At 38.2% G+C, this 24,961-nt stretch overlaps 1 protein-coding gene across 5 annotated transcripts in view; it reads left to right on the top strand.

The window, feature by feature from the left end:
• The first annotated feature begins 11,962 nt into the window (after nt 1-11,962).
• The window catches only part of MICU3 (mitochondrial calcium uptake family member 3), a 104,567-nt gene continuing 91,568 nt past the window's right edge, over nt 11,963-24,961 (top strand). For all 5 annotated transcript variants that reach the window (XR_007191676.2, XM_044387550.3, XM_057303385.1 and 2 more), the window contains exon 1: nt 11,963-12,381. Coding sequence is in view for 4 of the 5 variants with exons in the window: in XM_044387550.3 (XP_044243485.2) it covers nt 11,992-12,381 (390 nt within the window). In the remaining variant the exon portion in view is untranslated. The remainder of the gene's footprint in view (nt 12,382-24,961) is intronic.

The raw sequence follows: 24,961 nt of genomic DNA, 5'->3' as shown, positions 1-24,961 counted from the left end.
TATTATAACATCAATAATATGGATGAATCACATTCTTTTTAAAAAACAGAAAATGGAAAAGTGATTAATTAAACCACCTTGAAATTCCATATCTTTCCCCAAAGTAATATGATAAGAGTAACTGAAGCCTTATCTACCTATTTTTCTCCCCTAGTTAGAGGCCACCAATAACCAGTCCTGTTTTTGCAGAACTGGAGCATAGCCCTAGGCAAAAACTGCTCAGAAGGACTTCAGCTACGTTAGTGCTGGTGTTGAAGGAGAACTGGGAGAAAGGGAATGGAAAGACGACACAAAGGCACTTCTTACATTTTGGCACACAATTTAGGAAGACGGAACTAGCTTTCCAGAATGGTCACTCTGGAGCCAGCACCATTAGCACATGGGAGGCTAGTAATGCATATGGTATCAACTGTTCAGGTGACATGGCCCAACAGCCTCCTCCATTCTGTCCTGAAGCCACGTTTGAGAAGAGAAGGCAAACATTCATTACATTACTGAACGGTAGGAATATAGTTCCTAGTCGTACAGGCTTTGAAACACATCACATTTACAAGTGGTCTGGTTTGAACGTTCAATCGAAAAGGAAACATTGTCTTAACTGTGCTCCTCATCTCCTCATACTAGAATGGATGGTCCCTGCGGGCAGGGATCTTTGTCTGTTTTGTTCACTTCTGTGTATCAAGTACCTACAACAGTGCCAGGCATATTTTTTATACTTGATAAAGTTTGTTGGTTGATGGATATACACTTTAGGATTTTTCCAGAAACATGAAGGACTTGCTTAGATTTTTAATTTTATTTTTATATTTCCCCTGAGAAAGCTCCCAAGTCATAGAATGTATATGCAATGCTGTAAAATTTAATTTGACTGTTAGAAAACTCCGGCACACCAGGAGAAATAGTCTTCCTCCTAAAAAATAATAACCTCGGCTCATAAGCCCGTGCACTGAGAAAAGGGACAGTCTTGGCCACAGTGGCCGAGTGGTAGCTGGTCTCCCATGGGGTCAGCCACTAGAGGACGGTGTGGGTACACAGGCTGCCAGACCCTTGATAAGGCTAAGAGGGACCTTGATAGACAGGAATAAATGGTGCCAATTTTCACTTCAGCTTTTAGCCACACTGTTGGTAAATTCCTCAGCCAAGTTTCCCTTCCAAAAATGAAAACAGAAAACGGCACAACTACAATGAGCACGTCATTGGCAAAGATAAAAATCACAGGAAAACTGTGAAGATGTCAATAATCTCAGTAGGAACAAAATGCAGCTCCGCAAATACTATACAGCTGTCAGGATCCTGTGAAAGTGTTGACGCTGAAAATATTTGACTCCAGCTATGCTTGCGACCGCGGCTACAAGTTTCTAGCTGGCAATGAAATTGAGAAATGAGTTCAAGGACAGGGAGCAGAGTTGAGTAAATGATAAATGGCAAGGAACTAGATTTGGAGTAGCTTGCTGTCACACTAAACAAATAAAAAGAGCAGTTCTTTGAGAATATTAACACCCTTAAAACTCCATGTGTCAGAATCTACAACCAAAACACATGATTGCAACAGCACACAGCCTCTGTGTGGGTCTGTGAAAATAAGAGATGAAATGTTCAGACAGCAGCCTTTATGATTGACTTCAGTAAACTCAGATGCACTATTATTTCCTGAAAGTTATCAGTGTAATGAATTGTAAGTATTTCTAATGAGCTACATCAATTGAAATGTATTTTTCAGGACAATCATTGAACCTAGTAGTTTATTGACTTGCTTTTCTGAATGTTGACTGATAATTTAATTCTTTATTATCCTGAAGAAAGACCCTCTATTCATGTTAAACTTTCATGAATTTTTGTAATTTTATAAAAACAAATATTTGTCTTTCGTTCAAAAGATATATAAGTTCTATAAGTACTTATACAACAGCTACTATCTGGTTCGTTAAAGGTAAAAAACATTCTCCCTCTTCCTGCTGCTTATGGTCTCGCTGGCTGATATAAACAAGTAAAAGAGAACATTATCGTGGTGCTGCTATGATGGGCAAGTTTGAAGCACTTTGTTGAAAGCAGGTAGCAGGGTAGATTAAACTGGCCTTGGAACTGGGAAGCATTTAGAAGTTCTATCTAAGCAGAGTCCTGTTAGGAAAATGCCAAAGAAAGGAGGGGTAGCTGACAGAAGCTAGATCAGGAATTATCTCCTGGTAAGGCATGATCCATTCAGTTTCCTCCTGGATAAAACACAGACCTTAGACTAAATTATCTCATGGTCCCATTCAATCTAACATTTTATGATTGCTATCCAAATTTCAAGGTAAAATTTAATTGGAAAATAAAATTCAGTAGCTTTGCATTATAGGCTAATTATAGACAAACCTTTAGAGACAAACCTCTCTCTTAAAATCATTTAAATTCTCCTTTTCTTAATATCAGAACTTTAAAGAAAATGAGGAAGGTTCTAATTATGAAACTCAAATACTGATATTTTATCAAAATAAATATGTAGATAACAATCTTTACCTATATACATGAGATTCCAACTTCTGAAACAGAATATTTCTGTAGATGTATCTGCAAGTTCCCATTATTATGTAAATGCTATATAACATAATTTTTTATTCTAACATAATCCACTTATAGTATATGTAAGCTATCTTTCAAAGTATGATTTTTTTACTAATACCACATTTAAAGTTCAACTAAATTTCAGTACAAAGCTGTGTAGTGGTCAGCCACCACCTTTAAGACCTCACTCCCAAAGCTCTAGTTCCACATTTTTAACTGCCTAGTGACCTCTTCTAGCTGGATGTCATACGAGCCCTTCATAATTATCAGAGAAAGAGTGGAAGAAAATTTAATTTTAATCTATAGACTTGGAAAGAAGAACAAAGCATTCACACAATGTTCTGAAATTCGTTTCTCATTTGTTTCCATTTTTAAAAGACTTAATGATGAATTACTCTATTACCCCAACTTTTCGCTCGTCCTTCTTCTTAATTTGGTTCATCTTCAGTTTGAAACAGCACCTGCTTTGGATAATGATCTTGAGTTTCACATATTGTTTTCATCATTGTTTGATGTTTCTCTTTATTTAAAATTCACTTTAGGGACAAACTCTTTACAGGCACATAGATGTTTATTAAGTCAGTGTAATTATTATATTTAACCATAGCCAAGAGTTCAATGATTAATTCTAGATATCAGAGAACACAGGCCTCCATTACATAGATTTTGATCAAAGCATGTGCCCTGAAACAAATACCACACACAATAAAATTCTAATCAAACATGGTTTCCTTGTATAAGGCTAGAAGGATGGAGGAACAGGCCTACTTAATCTGGAATAATTTGTTTAAGGAGCCCCATGCACCTGCATGATGATGTTAGAGTAGCTCATTTAGTGGTTTTCTATAAAGTCTTATCATCAAGTGGAAGGTTCACTTCATTTCCCTTGATGTGGTGGTCTGAGGTTTACAGGTCCCTGAACATAAGATTTGTGACAATCCTGAAAAAACTGCAATCCTTTCCAAATGCAGGAGTTTCGATATGCTTCAGTTGCCAAGGAATTTATGAACACCCATATTTTCAGACTTTTTATTTTCAGATCATCTCCAGTGTTGGAGACAAACTGATTTATTTTAACAGAAAAAGATATGCGTAGTAACCTAAATCACTTGTTGATTACTTTGGCTTAAGAATGACTACCTTCCTGTGGACAAAATACAAATTTTAAGTGCAATAAATGTAAATATTGTTTAGATGTATTATATTACTGTAAATTTGAAATAATATATTTTAATCAAAGTTAAGGATTAACATTAGCATAAAGCAAGACCTAATGACCTGGTAAGATTAGAGCTGATTCCTATTGGGTATTGGCTGTTAAATGCACAGCTTTCTACGGGGGGGAGGCACAGACTCAGCTCAAGAGTAGTCTCCACCCCCCCCCCCCAAATAGTAGTTTAGAGTAGTTTCCACCCAAATAATCTGGTGGTTGCCAGAGGGGCAGGGATGAGGGAATGGGCAAAATGGGTAAGGAAAGTGGGAGAGACAGGTTTCCAGTTATGGAATAAATAAGTCATGGGGATGAGAGGTAAGGATAGGGAATACAGTCAATGGTATTGTAAAGCATTGTATATAACAGATGGTACCTACACTTGTGACCAGCACAGCATAAAGTACAGAAGTGTCCAGTCACTTTGTCGTATGCTGAAACTAATATAACATTGTGTGTCGACTATACTACAATTTAAAAAAAATGAAAAGGAAAACATAAAAAGAGATATAGTCTCCACCTGGTTCTGGGTAGTCAGTTGTTTCCATCCATACCTGAGATGATTTTTTAACTTCAAGTCTTTGGAACAGCAAATATAATTAATTGGAAAGAGTAAAAATAATTCCACAGTAGCATCTTTCTGTAGGTTGATTGAAACCAATTAACAACCCCAAGAAGGGAAGGAAGGTTGTTAACCCATATTGACTAAAGGATGGGTAAATTAATTTGCTGTTTGTGGCTAAAGGTAAATTTTTAATTCTGGTCTGTTTTTGGCTTAGTCTTATGTCCTACTCATACTGTTTTCTTCTTGTGTCAAACAGCGGTCTTCAAGAATGCGCAAATTCTCTAATGGATATGGTAATCGTTAAGTACCAGCTAGTGGTGTGCTGGAGCCAGCTTCGCCAGCTCAGTAGAACTGATTATTAAGTTTTTAGGAATTTAGTGAGCCAGACATTATTAAATTAGAGAGATTATTAAAAATTAGAATAGATGAACTTACAATTGGATAAATTATATTAAATTCAAAGGTAATGAGTACTAAGAACTTATCACTTCCCGAATTATTTTCCTATACCTAATTATATCTTCCTGTGTGTTTAAAGGATAATCTACATGATGATGTGTTACTGCATCTTTGTCATGTAGGGAGCTTGGCATCAGCCATGGTCAGAGTATTTATTGCATGGAAATCTGCCAATGCCACAAATCGCGACTCCCTCCTCCTTCTACCCCCAGAATCGATTGTTAAACATTGACCAGCACACCATTGGTACCTGCCCAGGGGGCTTTCTAAGACAAGCTGTTCTCCCTATTTCCCAGAAATAATAGAAGAGAAAAACTGGAAAATGCTCTTCCATGACTCAACCCCTTTCTTTCCAGGCACAGCTGATTGGCCCAACACTGAGAAATTAACAAAGGTAGAAAACACACCAAGGCCACACTAAATCAATGTTTTCTCTTTAGAACCTAAACTAAGATTCACAGAGACTGATGGAATTGGTGGTCAAGTCATGTTCACAGCAGTATGTTAGAATAAATGTCCTTAAACTCTTAGTAGGTAGGTCTCTAGAGCTGACCTGCTTATCACACTTCCTAAGACTCAATACCACTCTTCCCTGGGTCGATATGATTTTATCCTAAAAATATCTTTTATTTGAGCTAATGCCATTTCTTTCTATTTTTTGCAAGTTAATGTGCCTTAAAAAAACTGTTTTAAATGGTTTCTGATTCCAATATAGAAACTATGTAGATGTAAGGCAGAATATTGAAGCACAAGTCCTGACTGTGTGATCCAGAGAAAATTCTTTAACCTAGCAGCCTCTCAATTTCCTCATCAGAAAAAAATTAAAACTGTACATTTTAGGGGTTTTTAAGCTCTAAGATTCTACAGAAATGCTTCAGGCCCAGCTATGGGAGTTTCAAGGGAGGCTTTAAGTGACCAGGGTCCAAACCCTGTCCTCTGTTCAGCTGGAAAGATTCTACTGTTATTTACTTTCTATTTGGGGGGTACTTCTAACATTTTTAAAAAAGATTTTATTTACTTATTTGACAGAGAGAGAGTGAGAGAGAGAACAAGCAAGGAGAGCAGCAGAGGGAGAGGGAGAAGCAGACTCCCTGCCGAGCAGGGACCTCCAAAGCAGGGCTCAATCCCAGGACTCTGGGATCATGACTGAGCCGAAGGCGGATGCTTAACCGACTGAGCCACCCAGGCCCCCTTGGGGGCTTCTATATCAGATTTCTTTCAACAGTTTCCACTAAGGACTCTCCACACTACCTCTAAAAACTTTTAAAGTTTACAAATTTTCCAGATTAATTTATCTCTAAATTCTTTCAGTCTGCTTAATCTTTCAAGGGCAGATATAAAATGTTCACATGTGTATTGCAGAAACATTTAAACATTTTCCAGTTTTTCTGTTCTATTATTTACAGTCTTCTCCGGTTGGAGAGTTGCAAGGAAACCACGGTGGTCCCGTAACACAGCTCAGCCCAATCTGATAGCCTACTCTTTGCAGACATACTCATCTACCAATGTGCTTTTTCCTCTGAATTCTGGACCTGGTCTGAAAATTTTGCTCAGCATAGTGTTCTGGTTAACCTATACCAATCCATTGGCATTGGCAAGAAATGAACCTGACTTGCCATCCCTGTAAGTTTCTTCAGGTAAGTACATGGACTTACCTTATGCTATGTTTGATTTCTCTAATGGTTCCCTCTTGGTGCTGATCTTTCCATCTGTTCTGAAGGCTGCCCTTCTGTTTGGTCATCTACCCTTAAAGCAATTTCCCATCTAACACCTGACAGTCTGGGGTTAGAGCCAGAGACAAGGGTATATATTGGTTACCACCAGACACCTACTGGGTCTGTCCATATGGACGTTTTTCAGGAGAAAGTGTTACAAGTTAAAGAAGATAAAACACTACATTGTTGCTTAAAAAAAAAAAACCAAGTTCTTTTGGTCTTTTCTTAGTAAATAAGGAAAATATCTACTGAGCATTTTCTTTAAGGTTTTTGGGTACTAGAAGTCTTTTATTAAGATACTCCTTGGTTAAATCTCTTGAGGCTATATTAAGATTATTTACCTTTTCCATTAATTTCCAACTTTTCAATCAAGTTTTGCTCTTATCTCAACCCTTTACAAGCCTTATACATTCCTTCTCAGTCACAGAGTTCATAACTGAGCAAGTCCTCTAGTAAATAACACAGTCATGTAAGAGCATTAGGAAGAAAATCTACTTTTTATTTTATATAAACATTTTATTGAAGTACAACATACATTAAAAGGATGTACAAATTGTAAGTAGACAGCTTTATGAATTTTCAGGGTGGATACATTGAGTATTCAGCATCCAGATCAAGAAATAAAATACAAACAGAACTCCAGAGTCCACCTTAACCCCATTCTGGTCACTACCCTGTACCATAGGACACCACTATCATGATTTCTTATGCTATGTGTGTATGTATGTGTGTATATATATATATATACACACACACATATAAATTTGTTGTTGTTTCTGCACATTACAAATAGAATAGTATAGTTGGTTCTTTTGTGTTTGCGTTCTTTGACTCAACTTTCTGTTTGTGAAATTTATCCACGTGAATGCATATAGTTGCAGCTCAGTAATTTTCATTGCTATTATAGCCTGCAATTGTTTGAATATACCACATTTTTAAAAAGAAATCCAAAAAATATTAAAAAGAAAAAATAAAAATAAAAGCCAAATGCAAGCCACTGTGGATGAACATATGGATACTTTTTAGTATTTGGCCCCTTACTACTATTCCTCTGTGTGTCTTTTGGTGCACATAAATATTCATTTCTATTGAGCATTTCACCTAGGAGTGAAATTGATGGGTCATAGGGTGTACATATGTTCAACTCTAGCAGTTATTGCCAACAGATTTAGAAAGATTGTATTATTTGTCATCTTGTATAATGGATGATCATTATATTATTCTGAGGTTATTCTCTTCCAGAAGACAGCTTTTAATGGGCATAGAAATTTTAATCACTATCAGGCACGAAAATGGATGTGACGACTGAGAAAGTGTTCACTTGTTTTCGGGCAGGATGAGGCTTTGTTAATAGCAGGTCTGAACTTCTATTCCTTGTTTCCCAAATACATAAGAAAACAAGTTCTTGCCACCAAATGAGGGACAAAAATGGCAAGAATTGAACAGTGAGACACTGTCAGCTGGACCCAGGAAATCATATGAAGTCAGAGATTCTATAAATCAGACTGGACAGGTGTAATGGTCAAAGTGAGTTTATTGCTTATCTTGAAGTTAAAACCTTAAATGTGTACAACTGGCAGCTTGGTTGTTGTCACCGGTGAGATATGGAGTAACAAAAAGGGAACTGTCAGGCTCAACTCACTGACCTTCAGCCATGGATCATGCTGGAATTCCTCAGAGTACCAAAAGAACCTGATGAAACCCTGTTGCTTTAAGGCTCTAAGTCCAGCAGGATCATGACAAAATATGATATGTATGAGGATGGCTTCAAATCACAAAATCACAAAATTTGTTCCCAAATCAACCCTTCTCCACGACCACATTCTGTCTCGGATTCTTCCTTGCCAACCCCTTGCTTTCTCCTTCTGGCCTTCCATTTGATTTAATTCCATTTCCAGATGTGCTGTTTGTCTTATCAGCTCCTTTAGCCTCTGATAAACTACTTTATCTCCTTGTCTCCTGAATTACCTTCCCATCTTGGCCTCTTCCCCTACAACAATTAAAAATTCCCTTCTTCATTTAATAAACATTTACTGGGGTCCTACTATGTGCCTGCAGCAGGGCTAAATACACACTTTGGCTTAATGGAGCTTAGGCACAGCTTAGTTTTGACAAAGGGAGAAGGGCAGGGGACAAACCATTTTCAGTCTCTCTTTAGGGGTGGAAGACAGTCAAAATAAAAACCGGCCCTCAGTGCCTTGGGTAACTTGTTTTTCATAGCCCTGGATGCTGAAGAATTGAATTTTAGACTCCCAGTGGCTAGCCCTATAGAGACAAAAGACCAAGAAAAAGCTGTAACCCCAGAGAATACCTCTTCCCCATCACTTTCACTTTCTCCTTTGAATTTGCCAATTGTGCCCTAAGGAAGGCAGTGCTGAAGATGGGGACAATGTTTACGACAACTTTCCCAAGAGAGAAGGGGCTTGTTGCAGTCTTGCTCTTTGGCTGGTAATTCCTTCTGTTGGAATTGAGTGCACCTGCTGGTAGGGAACTCATGTGCCCTGATGTAGGGCCTTAGATATACTAGCTCATTTTTTTTTTTTTAAGATTATACTTATTTATTTGAGAGAGAGAGAGTAAGCAAGAGTAGAGAACACGAGGTGGGGGAGCAGCAGAGGGAGAAACAGACTCCCCTGCCAAGCAGGGAGCCCAAAGCAGGACTTTATCCCAGAACCCCGGGATTATGACCTGAGCCAAAGGCAGAAGCTTAGCCAACTGAGCCACCCAGGTGCTCTGTTCCTTTTAATAACTACTCAAGATTCTGGTGCTCAGCTTGAGTAACAGAGTTTTGTTAAACAAGACATTTCTGCCTAGGCGTGACACATATTACACCTAAATTTCACGTATTCTCAAAAGTCACTTGTTTATTTGCAATTTAAAAAGTAGTGAAAAGTTAAAATAGTGAGGTCATTGTATGGAATTTCAACAGGAAAGAAAGCAATTGTAGGGCATTTGTAGGTTTTGAAAAGAGAAATGACACGTGAAAAATGTTCTGAAGTATTTCTATATGTTTTACTGGTATGCTTAGGCATTTTGGTTAATTAGGACCATGGGTTCAGTAGGTGACCACCTATTCGATTTCATTATTTTATAGGAAATTGTGGCCTTCAAAGCATTATAAGGTTATGCAACTAAGATGTAGCAAAACCAAGAGTCCAAATCTTTTGCTGCCTAGTTTATCTCTCTATATTGATAAATATGCTTTCTTGAAAAAACTTCTTTGGCTTGATCCCTGCTGTTGTAAACATTTTAAAATGTTTCAGAGCATTTCTTTTTACTTAGACCATGGTGAACATAAGTGAATTTTTTTTTTGAAGGTATGTACTCTCACTGTGGAATAGGAACTTTTTTGGATATTACTAATGTGTGGGAGAATTGACATAAAAGTTGAAGGAAATTGGACTAAATCTATATTGATCTAATATCTTTAATTTCCAAAAAGTCTCAAATCCCTAATATCATGTTCTCCTATAATTCTTCCTTAGAAATAAACTTAGAAAAATATACAGGTAATAAAGGAATCTGGTTATTTTTATGTAGCTATAATCACAGAGCATCAAATATGAGAAGAAAACAATATTCTTAAGGAAACTTTGCTTTTAGAGGGAAAGTACTGTGGAAAGTTATAATTAGAATAACTTTTGCATACAGAGAGAGCTTTATCTAAAGCTCTGTGAGTACTTGACAAACCTAAATCCAGCACCTCTCATAGCAGAACTTGGTTTCTAGCCAGAGAAATGACTTGCAGGAGCTGTATTAAATTTATTTAAACTAGAAAGAAAATACATATATATTTGAAGTCTTCTCAGAGAATTTCTGTCATTTTCCTCATCTGTAATATGATGTTATAGTAGTACCTCCTTAATTCTCCTTAGAGCTACTCAGCTTTAAATATACAAGTAATAAAAATTCATCAGTCTGTCCAAGAATTCTGTCATTAGGCCATGTTAGAAATTTATGAGAAAATCCGGAAATTGTGTTCAGTTCAAAGTAAACAATGCCAGAAGAACTGCGTTACATATCCGGAGAATAAGAGTTTCTTTGGGAATACAGAATCTTTCAAAATTCAAAGAAGGCAGGAATGGATAGAATCGTAGCGATAACGCAAGGAGCTAGTCTTCCTCACTGCTGTTAGTGAGGAATGGGAATGACAGGATCTGGGTCAGAAAACCTCATTTTGTTTGCCCTTAGTCCTTATAAGAATTGCCAGAATCAACTGATCTAATTCCCTTGTGACTGTAGCTCAATTGAGACAACCGGATTTTGTTGTTTACACCTAGATCCAGAATATTTTAGGGGATCCTGGCACCATTCCAGAGTATAGAGACCAAAGCTAGCAATACTCAGTGAACCAAAACTGGGCTTATGCGTGGGAAACTGGTAAGAATGTCATACATACTTTCTCATGGAAGGACACTGACAGGGGGGCAAACAAACAGGCATAGCAATAACAAAAATAAAGATGACACAATCACACTTATTTATTTTATATTTCTACCAACAGCATCCCCACAAAAGTAAGGGTATCCTCCAAGACACTTCTGATTTGAATTAAGTGACCACTTAATTTGTATGGTATGGTAATTTTTTAACAAAATATTAATTGTAACTAAAAAACGTTAGTCTTCCCCCATTAAAAGTCTAGAAGCTGTCACTGTGTAGTCAAAACAGCCTTTGACTTAATTTGCCCTCTTTCTGACTTGGGCCACACTTCACCTCCTTTTTGTTTTTTATTTTTATTTTTTTATAAGAGTTTTACAGTTTCTTTCTTTCATTCCTTTTTTTTTTTTTTTTAAAGATTTATTTATTTGACAGAGAGAGAGAGACACTCAGAGAGTGAGGGAACACAAGTAGGGGGAGTGGGAGAGGAAGCAGCAGGCTCCCAGTGGAGCAGGGATCCCGATGCGGGGCTCCATCCCGGGACCCTGGGATCATGCCCTGGGCCGAAGGCAGACGCTTAACGACTGAGCCACCCAGGTGCCCCCACCTCCTTTTTATTGTACACCTGAAGGTACAATTGCAAATTTTTCGTGACCTTGTGTCAGGGGACGTGACTTTCTTAGAGGGGCACTACTAACGATCCAAAACCCACCCCGCAAAGCAAAGTCGGAAGGGTCAAGTTAGCGGACGGACGCCCGGACACCACCGCACACGAGGGCTCTTTTAAGTTCCGCTGACTTGGCTGTACCCTGCGGTGTTGGGTTCTCGCGCAGTCAGGTGCTGTCGGGGGCAGGCGCAGTTATTTATGACTGCGGGGTTGAGACGCTAGTGCGGAGCGGAGGAGTAGCCGGGCTCCGCCCCCTTCCCCAGGATCTCCCGGTCCGAGACCCCCGGTCGCCCTAGCTGAAGACCAGCTACAGAGTACCCCGGACCGCACGTTTGTAGGGGTCGCTCTCGGACAGATATCGAGCCTCCGCACACCGACTTCTCGCGAGGTTTCGTTGACACCCCCCCCCCCCCCCCGCTCCCTGCCAGCCCTGGTGCGGGCAGCTCCCGCAATGGCTGCACTGCGGAGGCTCCTGTGGCCTCCGCCTCGGCTCCCGCCTCCGCCCTACCCTCACCATCCCTTTCCTGGGCCGTGGGGGCGGCCTGCGGGGTTAGCCCTGGGCCCGCCTTGCCGGCCCTTCTCCTGCCGGGAGGAGGAAGAGGGGGCTGTGGCTGAGGCGGCTTGGAGGCGGCGGAGGCGCTGGGGGGAGCTGAGCATCGCGGCGGCGGCCGGCGGTGGTCTGGTCGGCCTTGTGTGCTACCAGCTGTATGGGGACCCTCGGGCCGACTCCGCGTGGGCGCCTGCCCCTGGGCGGCCCTCTGAGAGCTCGGCGGGAGAGCCAGAGGACCCGCCCCGCGGCCGGGGTCTGCTTCCCATCCCGGTTGCGGCTGCCAAGGAAACGGTAAGTGCGTGAGCGCGTGCGCGCCCTAGGGCTGGCCCGCAGGTGACGCCCGAGGGTAGGGCAGCCAAGGTGTTCCACCTGAGTGCCAGGAAGGTGTGACAGTCGTGCTGGGTGCGCTTGGGACTGTAGGCCACCGTGACACCAGACACGGGAGGTTGTCGCGGTGTGATCTCTGCGGCCGCAGATGGGGACCTCCTGTGAGTGAGACCGAGACGCCGGCCAGGCAGTCCAGGGTCTGTTCACCCAGCTGTTGGGAAGGCATAGATGATGCTGTCATTGATATATCAGGACCTCAGAGGTTGCTGCAGGTACCACCAATTAACCAAAACCCCAAACCAAGACAAAACAAAACGACCACGAAGAAGTCAAGGGTATAACAGGCAGTAAGTGGAGGGCTGGGTACGTGAGAGATAGGAACGCCCAGGCTAGACCAGATAACAGCAAATTATCCGGGAGGTCCAGTGCGGTAGGATGAGTTTTGAAGCAGTGGTCTGACGTCTCAAAGGAACGACATTATCGTATAGCAGTTTTGTTAGTCCCAAGAGAGTAAATGCAAAAACTGTGTTACTCCCTTATTATAGGTCAGAAGATATCCCCAGATTGGAAACGGGGAAAAGAAAAAAACACACAAAAAAAATCTATTCAAAACAGTATATCCGCCCCCCCCGCCGCCCCCAAGTCAGAAACTTTTAAGTAAGGAAGATAAGTGAGAAGATGAGTAGGACAGCACAAATAGGAAACTGAATGAGGCTAACTCCTACAGAAGATCTTCGAATGGAAATATTCAAGTATCATTATGCGACTGATGATAGAAGGTAAAGATGAGGGTAAGGCAAGAGTGAATGGGGCATAATGTTTTTGTCATATCAGTATATTTAGTAGTCATGTAAATGTCTAGGTGTCATTTAGGGAAATTTTCTTCGCAAGACTAAAGAGTGTGAAGGGCTTAGATGACTATAATTTAGAAAAGAGGTAGCTATTCTGTTTTTAACTTTAATGAAACGTATAGATTCTTTATTCTTGGCCGAGATACATATTGGTGGTCTGATGTACGTGCCATCACTTCTTTTGGTGGAGGTCGTTGATGCATTTAAATCAGGGAATCTACTGTACGGACTTCCCAGCAGCAAATTATAAATATATAGCATAAAGTACTTTTATACAATGAATAATTAAAATGCTAGCAGCACATACCCTCAACTTTCATCTCCCACTCTTCTTCTCCCCGCCCCCCATACATTAAATTTGTATCCCCATTGACCGAGACTCAATTTTTCATCAACCATAGTAGATTTGGGAACAGATTAGGAAGGTAGAGAGCATTAAAACAGTATTTTCTTCTTTTTTAGAATTAATTTTACTTTTTTTAAAAAAGATTTCATGCTTGTGCATGAGTGGGGGGAGGGGAAAAGGAAGAGGGAAAGGCAGACACCCCGCTGAGCATGGAACCCCCACTGAGGGCTCCATCCCAGGACCCCAAGATCATGACCTGAGCCGAAGGCAGATGGTCAACCGACTGAGCCACCCAGGAGCCCCTAAAATTAATTTTACTTTTAAAGTTGAGACATGGTATCATGCAGTTTTTAAAAGACCACACTTAATAGTGTCTTCCTCATAGTTATGAAAATTAAATGAATTAATACATTTTAAATAGAATTGTAGAATAGTTAGAATTGTACCCCTAGCATGTAGTGAGCATTCAATAAATTTTGGTAATTTTATTCAATTATTTATTTACTTGTACCTATTACAGTATAATTGCTTAGTGTTTATAGAAATTCCTCTACGGATATTACCAAGGGCCTCTGTCTTACTCTTCCCAAGTCTCTAATCATGTAATTCTGATTGTTATTGTTTTGTAATTAGCCTTTACCCCCCCTTGGAAAACTGTTTTTGTTTCTTTTTTTTAAAGGATTTTATTTATTTATTTGAAAGAGAGAGTGAGAGATCAGGAGCCAGGGGTAAGGGTAGAGGGAGAAGTGGACTCCCTGCTGAGCAGGGAGCCTGATGCGAGGACTCAGTCCCAGGACCCTGGGATTATGACCTGAGCCAAAGGCAGATGCTTAACTGACTGAGCCACCCAAGCGCTATGAAAACGTCTATAATTTCTTTTTACCCCTATTATTTGAAACTTTCACAATAAGAGCTTTATGTGGGCATTTTTTCATTTATTGTGCTGGAACTTGAGGGTTCTTTCAATATAGAAATTCATGTTTGAAAGTTCTATATACTTTTCTTATATTATTTCTTTGACAATTTCCCCTTTTCCATTTTCTCTGTTTTCTTTTTCTGGAACCTCTATTAGTCTGAAGTTATACATCCTAATAGATCCTAATCTAATTCTAATCTTCTATTCTAACTTTTTAATCTTCTTGCTTGTTTGCTTGTTTGTATGGGAGAAATCTTTGACTTTATCTTCCAGCTGTCCTATTAAAAGTTTTATTTCAGCTATCTTAATTTTATAGTTCAAAACTATTTTTTGTTCTCTAATGTTCCTGTGGTACAGCCTTCTGTTTTGTTTTATGGCTGCTAAATTTCTCTCTTTTTTTTTGAAGATTTTATTTATTTATTCGACAGAGATAGAGACAGCCAGCGAGAGAGGGAACACAAGCAGGGGGAGTGGGAGAGGAAGAAGCAGGCTCATAGCGGAGGAGCCTGATGGGGGGCTCGATCCCATAACGCCGGGATCACGCCCTGAGCCGAAGGCAGACGCTCAACCGCTGTGCCACCCAGGCGCCCCTAAATTTCTCTTTTTACTCTAAGGATATTAATCATAGTTTTGTTTTGTTTTTTTAATTGTCTTCCACTTCATGCATTGTGTTGTTTCTTCCAGGTTCATTTTTATTCCTGTTTGATTTTCTAAGCTCTGACTTTCATTTTGGAAGTTTTCTTCACATATCTGTGGTTGTTGCCTCTATATTTGAGAGCTACTCAGAAGCTATTTGTACATGAGAATGGCTTTTCGTTTGGTGATCTGGGCTTTTTAATAGAGTGGCATCCAAATGTCACTTTTTTTGTTTTTGTTTTGTTTGTATTGTTTTAGAGAGGGAGGGGGAAAATCTTAAGCAGCCTTCGCACCCAGTGTGGAGCCCCAGTGTGGAGTCCTACGCGGGGCTCAATCTCAAAACCCTGAGATCATGACCTGAGCTGAAATGAAGAGTCAGATGCTTAACCAGTTGAGCTACCCAGGCATCCCCAAATGTCAGTGTTTTATAAGTCCTTTTCTCTGGTGTCATTAAGTGTCTCCAAAGAATAGGAGAGGTTGGAGGAGCTGTAACCTAGATGCAGGTGCATGTATACCTGTATGTGAGAGCCTGTGTGTTGGGGAAGTATCCAATGATGTTCTTACATATTGTTACCTAATGCTCTATTTTCAGCCCCATCACTTACTCTGACTTCACAACTTGTAATTCCCAAAGTCTTATCCTTTCTGGGTTTTGTGTCTCCAGTCAGCTCACTTCCATTTGGTCTCCTCCTCCTCAATACTCAGGTTTTGCCCCTGCCCCCCACCCCCGCCAGGTTAATTATCATTCCTCCATCTCCTCCATTTTATAAAAATTTGATGAATTCTCTTGATTGTTTTAGTCTCTTTTCCTTTTTTCTTTCTTAGTTCTTATATGTTTCTATCTTTTAAAAAATTTCTTTTATTGTGATTTTAATGTGGTTAAGAGAGGAAGACGTTGAAAGAAACTCATGAGGTCAGTCTGCCGTTTTTTCAGAAATATTTACTGATTGTGTTCATTTGATTTTCCTGAAGTGGTAGAAATTATTCCTTTTGTGGGTTTTTTTTTTTTTTTTAAGATTTTATTTATTTATTTGAAGAGATAGTGACAGCCAGCGAGAGAGGGAACACAAGCAGGGGGAGTGGGAGAGGAAGAAGCAGGCTCATAGCGGAGGAGCCTGATGTGGGACTCGATCCCGGAATGCTGGGATCACGCCCTGAGCCGAAGGCAGATGCTTAACCGCTGTGCCACCCAGGCGCCCCCTTTTTGTGGTTTAAACTATAAGAATCTTTGATTTATAAAACCTCTTTTAAGCAGCATGTTAATGCTAAACATAAGCCTAGCAATAAATTAACCTGTTCATGTTATGATAATATAGAATTTAACTGATAGGCATAAATAGCTGTAACTTATAGATATACAGTTCTATTACCATAGTCTTGAAGATTTTTGTTTTTAAGACATTGCCTCTCAACTTCTTCCAGGAGGCTTTCCCGTACTCTATAGATATTAAAATGCCCCTGCTTATCCTATAGTCCTAAGTGATGAGTTTTTGCAATTATTTGTTGTCTTCTCTCTTTTTTTAGCCCTCTAAAGAGAGGTGTTGTGTTGGTCGTGGTCTTCTTTATATCTTCATTGCTTGATATAGGGCCTAGCCCTAGTAGACACACAATAAATATTTGTCAAATGAATAAGCCCATGCCAAACATTTGCATGGGACATGTGCGTTGAAAAGGCACAACCACATTCTGTGAGAATTAATAGTTTAATATTTTGTTCAGCTAAATGCTGGTTATTTATAGCATTAGAATTCAGAAGACTTTGGTCAAGGTCAAAATTCCAGGCTTTGGGAGACCAGTCACGTGACACTGTATTTATTTTAATAGTGCAAATTTGGCTTGCCAGAATTTTTCAGTAGACATGGCCTTGAACTTTACTAATATTGTAAAGAGATGGTGACAAGATTCTGTTTAGAACCCTACAATTTTAGCCTTAAAACATTATTTTTATTAGCGGAAAAAATTTTACTCTTGAAGTACCTTTTTGTTTCAGGTTCAAAATAAAAAAAATTAGGTTGCTTAATACACTTTAATCCATATTTTACTTATTTCACAGAACACATCTGTTTTATGACTTGCATATAGTTTTACTTTCAAGTGGAAAAGAGAACAATATTTCTATCTCTTTGGTATAGTTCTATAATAATTGCCAATAATCATGCATTTTTTATTCCTTTCACTGTGTATGTTTCCAACCTCTTTTTAAGGCAGCACATTTTCAGACAGGAAGTTATGCTTATTCTTTCCCAGAATATTGAAGAATTTGTCCAATGTGTAAATGAAGATTCCCAACTTTTTGTAGAGTGAGGGAAGCGGCATAGATGTAAAGCTGAGGATAGGTGAATTCTTTGTAGAGTAACACTATTGTATAGGAGGCTAAACTAGGTGGGAGATCCCCTTTTTGTTTTCTGAGTCACCCCATGGCAAACCCACCAGATGCTATGCACATTTCTTCTAGAGGCCTGACCGTGTTATAGATTCACATACAATGATTTGAGTGTAGATTTTTTTTCCTAAGTAAATCACAGAATAAAATTTGAATGAATTTGGAAAAACATATGTCCTCTTTCTGGTTATACCAAGCCAGGAGTTATAGAAGTGCATGTACTTTTTATTTGGGTTGCTGTGAAAGATAGTTACAACATTTTATGGATGTCTTTTTATTCAGATCCACCTTGGGAATCAGGAAATGAACCTGTCATGACTTCGAACTTAAATTAAAAAATTCTCATCTGTAATTTTCTTCTAAGACTTGGAAATTGTCAAATAATGCACAACAATCAGTTTGAAAGAAGGTGTATACAGGTTTTTTTCCTTGATCTATATAATCTCCACATTAAAAAAATATAATAAAAACATCGAGTTGTATTTTGAATTGGAATTCAGGTAAATAGTATTTGGGTTTAATGTGACTTCCTGGTTGATTCTCACATTCTGACATGTAATTCTGTTTATATAATGTGGGGCTGGACTGTTTATGAATACTAAGTAAAGTAAAATGCAGCTTCCCTCTTATTGATTGAATATATAATTTATCTTTAATAATTTTTGAGAAATGGATGCCATTTTCTAACTAAAGATTAAAGAAGATCTTTGAGATTATTAAAACAATTATATTAACCCTAAATTTTTGAAGCTTCTTTGAGGGAGGTTTCATTCATCCTCCATATAGCACATAAATTTTGTAGCTCATTAAGATTTCAATAAATTCTTGTTTAATGACTGAATGAAAAGATTCTAAATTCTGAAATAAGTTACAATGTTTTATTATTACAGTTCTTTAAAAAGCTTGCTTTCACAAAATCACCTCATCCATGCAAATTTGCATTTGACTTTAGAGATTAGAAAATTAATGCAAGGTAAAATAATGGGTGTATTACCTCTTTGTGTTATCTGTGAGGATTAATGTTTGGACACTGAGTCATAGCATTAATGGTAGATGTGAATTTAGTAACTAATTTCAGTTTCATTAGATTGTAGATACAGCGTGTATACATTTTTGTTTTCTTCTCTCTCTCTAAATATATGAAAAGACCACAGATTTATTCTCTTCAGAGTCCTTAGTCTTTTAGTATTAAATACTTTAATGTTTTTACTTTGAGGCAGTTGCTCATGTAAAATTATATATCTGAACTGTTGCGTACTAGATTCCCATACCAGTTTTCAAAAGTTTCTTAGTTGCTATCAACATAGCAGTTCTGTCACGAAATGGCTCCTTTGATCTCTTCCCCCTCCACTTCTTTCTCTCTAAATACTATACATAATGTGCTAAAGAGTATTACCTTTCCTGGTCCTGGAAAAGTACTAGGGAAGATCATTTATCTATCCATGATTATATCCAAATGATTAATATTTTTTAAGATTCATGTATTAAGCAAAATCAAGATTTCCATCTCATGTCCCATTTAGAAACAATTTATCCATCTTTCCATTCATCCATTCAAATACTTTATTCAAGGAATGTTTATTGAAGTGTAGTAGATACTACATTCTGTGCACATTAGTAGTGGATGAAGTAAAATTCATGTTCTTTTGTAGCTTACAGTTTGGTGAGGATACAGAATAATTCTAATGCAATATGCTAAAGTGATGTGATGGGGAAAATAGAGTATACTATGGGATCATGCAGGAAGGACATAAAACCCAGGCTTGGGACATTAAGTGTGGCTTCCTGGGGGAAGTAATGTCTAAATTGAGATTTAAAGAATAGGTAGGAATTATTAGGGAAACAGGGAGGCAAAGTGGGTGAAGAAATGTGTTCCAAGAGAAAATAACATGTGTGGGAACGAGAGTAGCGTGTTTCCAGAATTGAAAGATCGGTGTGGATGGATAGCAGAGAATTTGAGGCAGGAGTGATCAGACAAACTTTAGGCTAGAAAATAATCAGGAGGCCGATAGTACAAGACCTTCTAAGGTTTATCAAGGAATTTGAACTTTACATTAAGAGTAATAGGGAGGCATTGACAGGTTTTTAGGCATGAGGATGATATAATCAAATTTGCATTTTAGAAATATCACTTTGACTGGATGGGGAAGGTAGAAGGAGGGATGCAATGCTGAAAAGGAGGAGGCCAGGTAAGATGCTGTTACTTCTTAGATGAGAATGTTAGAGGGTATGATTCTCTATATTCTTTAATTTAAAAAATACATGTCAAACAGTTTTTACCCATAATATTTCTTTAGACAAGAAATGGTTATAACTTTACTAGGGAAATAGCAGTGAAGCAATGAGAAGTTGTGGCACTGGAGAGAGATTCAAGAGGTAGGATCAACAGGATTGGTAGTTGACTGGATTTTAGGGATGAGAGAGATGGAAGAATCTGGGATGATATTCAGATGTTTTTGTCTTGGGCACTGGGTGGATTGTGCAGCAGTTCACTGAGACTGGGCCCTCAGGAGAAAAAAAAATTGGGGGGAGTGTGCATGAATGACGTTTTTAATTTGTACAGTGGATCAAGGTGTTTTCTGGACAGCCAAAGGGAAACTTCCAGTTGGATACATAGGTCAGAAGCTTAGGAGAGAAATTTGTGCTATAGCAGTAGATTTGGAAATCACCAAGCGTTGAAAGTCATAAGAATGGGTGACATTGATCAGAATATATAGAACATGAAGAGAAAATCACCTAAGGAAAGAGTCCTGGTGAGCATCAGTGATTTACAAACTGTCAGAAAAATGGGACCCCGCAAAAAGCTGAGAAGTAATGCCTAGACTGGTAAAGCCAGGAGAGTCATGGAAGCCACCAAAAGGTAGTACTTCAGACAAGAAGTATTGTAGTCACTTTCAGTGAGCGCTACCAGAGGAGTTCATTTGAGATGAGCAATGGAAAGTGTTCACTGAATTTAGCAATAAGGAGATCATGGATGATCTTGGTGAGATCTTGGAGGTGAAAATCAAATTATAGTTGGAGAAGCTGAGACTAAAGGTAAAGAAAAGGTGATGTGAACAAGATGAGGTAAGTGTTGACAGCACTTTTATAAATTTGGCCATGGAGGGGAGAAGTGAGGGCAGTAGCTTAAGGAACATAGAATTGATTTTTTTTTTTTTTTTAAGATGGAGGATCCTTAAATATGTTTAAATGTTGAAGGAAAGAAGAGGAACACTAAACCAAAGGAGGGAGAGAGGATAATTGATTTGCCAAGAACCAAGGTATAGATGGGAAATGAAAGTTAAAGCACAAGGAAAGAATTTAATCTTAGGTAATAGGAACAATGCCATTTCCAGTGTAACAGGAAGAAGGGACGGGAGGACACAAAGATTATACATTTTTAGTGGCAAGTGGTTGAAGGATTTTTTGCCTGATGATTTCTATTTTCACCGTGAAATAGAAGGCGATGTCATCATTTGAGAGCAAGATAATAGAGATTTGTAGAGTAACCATGATAGAGATTTGGAGAGTGGTAGATTGAAATAGCCATTAAGAAACACACACACACACACACACACACACACACACACACACACAAATAAACTAGAAAACCATGAAATCTTTTTTAACTTGCTCATGAAATGTAGACTTTTTCAATGTATACTTCTACATGGTCACAGCTTTTGCTATTTAATTCTTGTTCATCTTACTCCACTTTTTAAGGTGTATAAACCTTAGTAATATGATCTAATGAGTACTTTTTTTACCCATTATGTAATATTTAACTTCCATAGGAAATGTACCAAACTTATACTATGCCAGAGATTTTATTCTTTTATTTAAACTTGATGGGAAAGTTTAAATGGAGATTGTTAGTTCTCACTGATCTCCTGTAATTGTTGTACTAAACACTAAGAATTTGAGTAACTTTACTTTGTTTAGTGTAAACATTCTTGTGTTGGAGAAAAGTGTGTCTAAAAAAATCAAACAAGGTTTATTTATGGTATTATCTATCTAACATTAAGGAAAATGCCTAGTCATTTGTGTACTAAACAGGATTTTCTAGATATGTTTTTCATCTTCCTTTTTAAGTGACCCTTTACTCCTTTATGTTTTGACATACTGATAGATTATATAAGCAAAATAAAATGTGGAAATTTAGTGCTGTATCATTTAATTGATTAGCATAGTAAGTGTTTGTTCATCGAAGAGTTATTTTTCCAAATTGGGAAAGTAGAATCCAAGTTTTTTGTTTTTTCCCCATTCACTAAGATACCTTTTATTCATTTAATACTCCAGCTCCAGAATTTAGACTACAGAAAGGGTATATAAAAGAATTTCAAATAATTCCATTTTTTCTGCTTTTTGATAAGAATGATATCTATCTAATTGATATGTAAATATTGACTAACTGAGATATTTGGATTATCTCTTTCTCTGGAAGAGATATAATGGATTAGTCAATTGCTTAGAACAATTCAAAATGAATTTTTCCTAACCAGTTTCACATCAGGTCAGAAAGGTGCACATAGGTTACATCCAATTTAAGCTAGCTCCAACCTGTTAAAATTAGTTATATTCAAATAGGAATATAATAATAAACTGCAGTTGACCCTTGAACAACAAGGGTTTGCACTGTGCAGGTCCGCTTATACGCAGATCTTTTCCCATAAATACAGTACTGTAAATGCATTTTCTCTTCCTTATGGTTTTCTTAAAACATTATCTTTTCTTTAGCTTACTTTATTGTTAAGAATCCAGTATATAATACCTATACCATATAGAATAATTGTTAATTGACTTGCAGGTTATTGGTAGGGCTTTCTGTTAACAGGAGGCAATTGATAGTTAAGTTTTGTGGTAATTAAAAGTTATACACGGATTTTCAACTGCACAGTGTTTGGTACCCTAACTCCCGTACTTTTCAAGGGTCAACTATATTTTAATTTTATTCTTACTACTCTAAAGATGGAAGGTGACTTGTAATTCTCTATACGTATACAAGCACATTCATTTATCCTCCCCAAGAGATTCAGGCAGGTTTTGAAGCTGTTACTACCGTCAAACTTAATGATGGAGTCCTATGGGCAATCATAGGCAGCTTTTGGACTAGGGTTTGTGGTGAAAGGAGGTCAGCGTAACTCGAACTTTTGTTGCCATATGGCTTTCTCCTTACTGATTCCTATCCAAATAAGTGGATCATATTAGGATTTTATGTCCTCCTAGTAAAGAATCCAGTCTTAGTAACCTTTTGGTCCCGTACTTTGTACATGTCTTATCACATATGCCTGTCCTGTTCTCTTCTGATCGGCCAGCCCTGGTGATTACTTGAGCATCACGAAAGTCAGATAAGAATTGTGATTCAAGTGGTTTATAACACAGACTTAATCATAGTGAATACATCCTATTTGAGGAGTAAGATTAAGGTCTATAATTTGTACTTTGATTTAATGTTCTAAATTTTATTAGAAGCACAAATACTGGGTGCTATTATGAACTAAATATTTAATTATCAAAAATATTTCTTATGTATCACCAAATAATTAAAATCTAGAACTTATCCTGAATTATTATAGTAGTTATTTTAAAATTTTTGTAAAACTGCAGGCAAGCAGGCAAACTTACCAAGGTTCCTGCCATTTGCTGACAAATTATAGGAGAGTAGCACTTTGTGTCTTTGGTGTTTTACCCATATCCTTTGCTCGACAGAATTCAGAGCATGGCTAAAGCCAGAGATTGGCTTGCACATTGATCTTCAGTAGAATGGTGAAAATTGGAAGGGAGAAGTGAAGCACAGAGGGATTATCTGATAAATAAGAACAGAAGTTACTCAGGTACCCGAGGGTATAATATTTGATTATAGGCTGATAGAGAAGTTCTAGAAACATGTCTATTTCATATTTCGGTGGTATGTTTTATTAAGGAAGGTTTCTTAGATTCTACAGAGAAAGTACCATCCTGGTTTTTTTTTTTTTTTTTTTCTTTTTTGAGAAAGTGGCATTCTTACATGTACTGTAAAATTCAAGTATCTGCAGCTGTGCTTTCTTAATTGTGGGAGAGCAGAGTGGCTGCCTAGGGACTGAGTTTAAGTCCTTTGGTACTAGTACTAGGGATCAGGGTTTTGGCAGACAGAGGGGTCAGAAGTACCTAACCTAGAAAAATCTGTGAAGGCACCGTGGTATCCTACTGAGTCACTCACAGCACTACATCCTAATCCAAAAGTGACTGTGTTCTTCATGTAGTTGTTTAGCTTGGGAAAAGATATAGCTTCCTCCCTTTCCTTTCCCTCTCTTCCTCCCTCTACAATGATCTGCTTGCCCATTTCTACTTATGAATGCCCTCTACAACAACTTTAAACTCAGGGATTAAAGAGATTATGGAAATAACATTGGTTGAAATAAGCAAAAGCAAGGTGCTATAAGGAGCTGATGGCTTGGGATCAGGAGAAATGAGGCACTTAGGCTTTACTTACCTGGGCCCTGAATAGCAGAGTCAGTGCCTTTTAATTGGCCTTTCAGGAAATCTCAAAAAGCACTTGCATTTACATTTTTCCCAGCCAGAATTTAGTCAAAATAGCATTTTTACTTAGCTTATGTAACTGTCTACCCACAACAAGGCCTGATGAATGTAACCTTTATTTTGTGCGCTGTTGTGCCTAGCTAAACATCAGAGTTTTCTTTCTAAGGAAAAACTAGAGAATGGGTAATAGGTATCTATCCGTTTTTCTTAGGTGTGAAGTATGTTGTATTAGGAAAATGGCTCTTTTTTTTTTAATGAAATGAAAATGCTCATGGGTAAATTATGGAATGCCCATTTAATAAAACAAATGGTTTAGACTTCTGGTTCTAACAATATAGCATACTACATAATCTCTCATAAAAATATTTTAAACATCCTTTTAAATACCGTACTGTACTCATAAGAAATTAAGGGAAATTACCAGGGGGCAGAAATAAAGAGGAAACTAATAACTAGAACAGTGTGAGCTGTGGCTTACTTGGGCAAGCCATGGATTATTATTCATAGAATTGTAGGCACTTGGATTGTAATACCTGTTTAGGGATGGAAACGAGATCTTGGGAAGTTGAAATTGAGACACCCAGAGCCTTCTTCAAAAGAACGACTAGAAAAAGTCATTCTCCTAGTGTGATGATAGGGAAACCTGAAGATGTCTGCCTGGACTCCAAGTGGGAAAAAAAATCTTCTGAGAATATATAAACATGGTCCCTCACTACCTCATATGGGTTCATATTTAGAACTTCTGTTACCCAAACAGAGAAAAAGCTGATGTCACTGACAGAAAGAAATATAAAACTTTTTTGGAGGGAAATACCATGAACACTGGCCATATGTAATTCCTACAGAAAAGGTCTAGAAGAGGGTAAGCTCATAATCCAAAAGTACAAAATATATGAAGTTTTATTTAAAAAGAA

This window comes from Ursus arctos, unplaced genomic scaffold, assembly GCF_023065955.2.
Source record: "Ursus arctos isolate Adak ecotype North America unplaced genomic scaffold, UrsArc2.0 scaffold_27, whole genome shotgun sequence".
Classification (NCBI taxonomy): Eukaryota; Metazoa; Chordata; class Mammalia; order Carnivora; family Ursidae; genus Ursus; species Ursus arctos.
The sequence above is the reverse complement of the archived record's forward strand: the minus strand, read 5'-3'. Positions and strand labels throughout refer to the sequence as shown.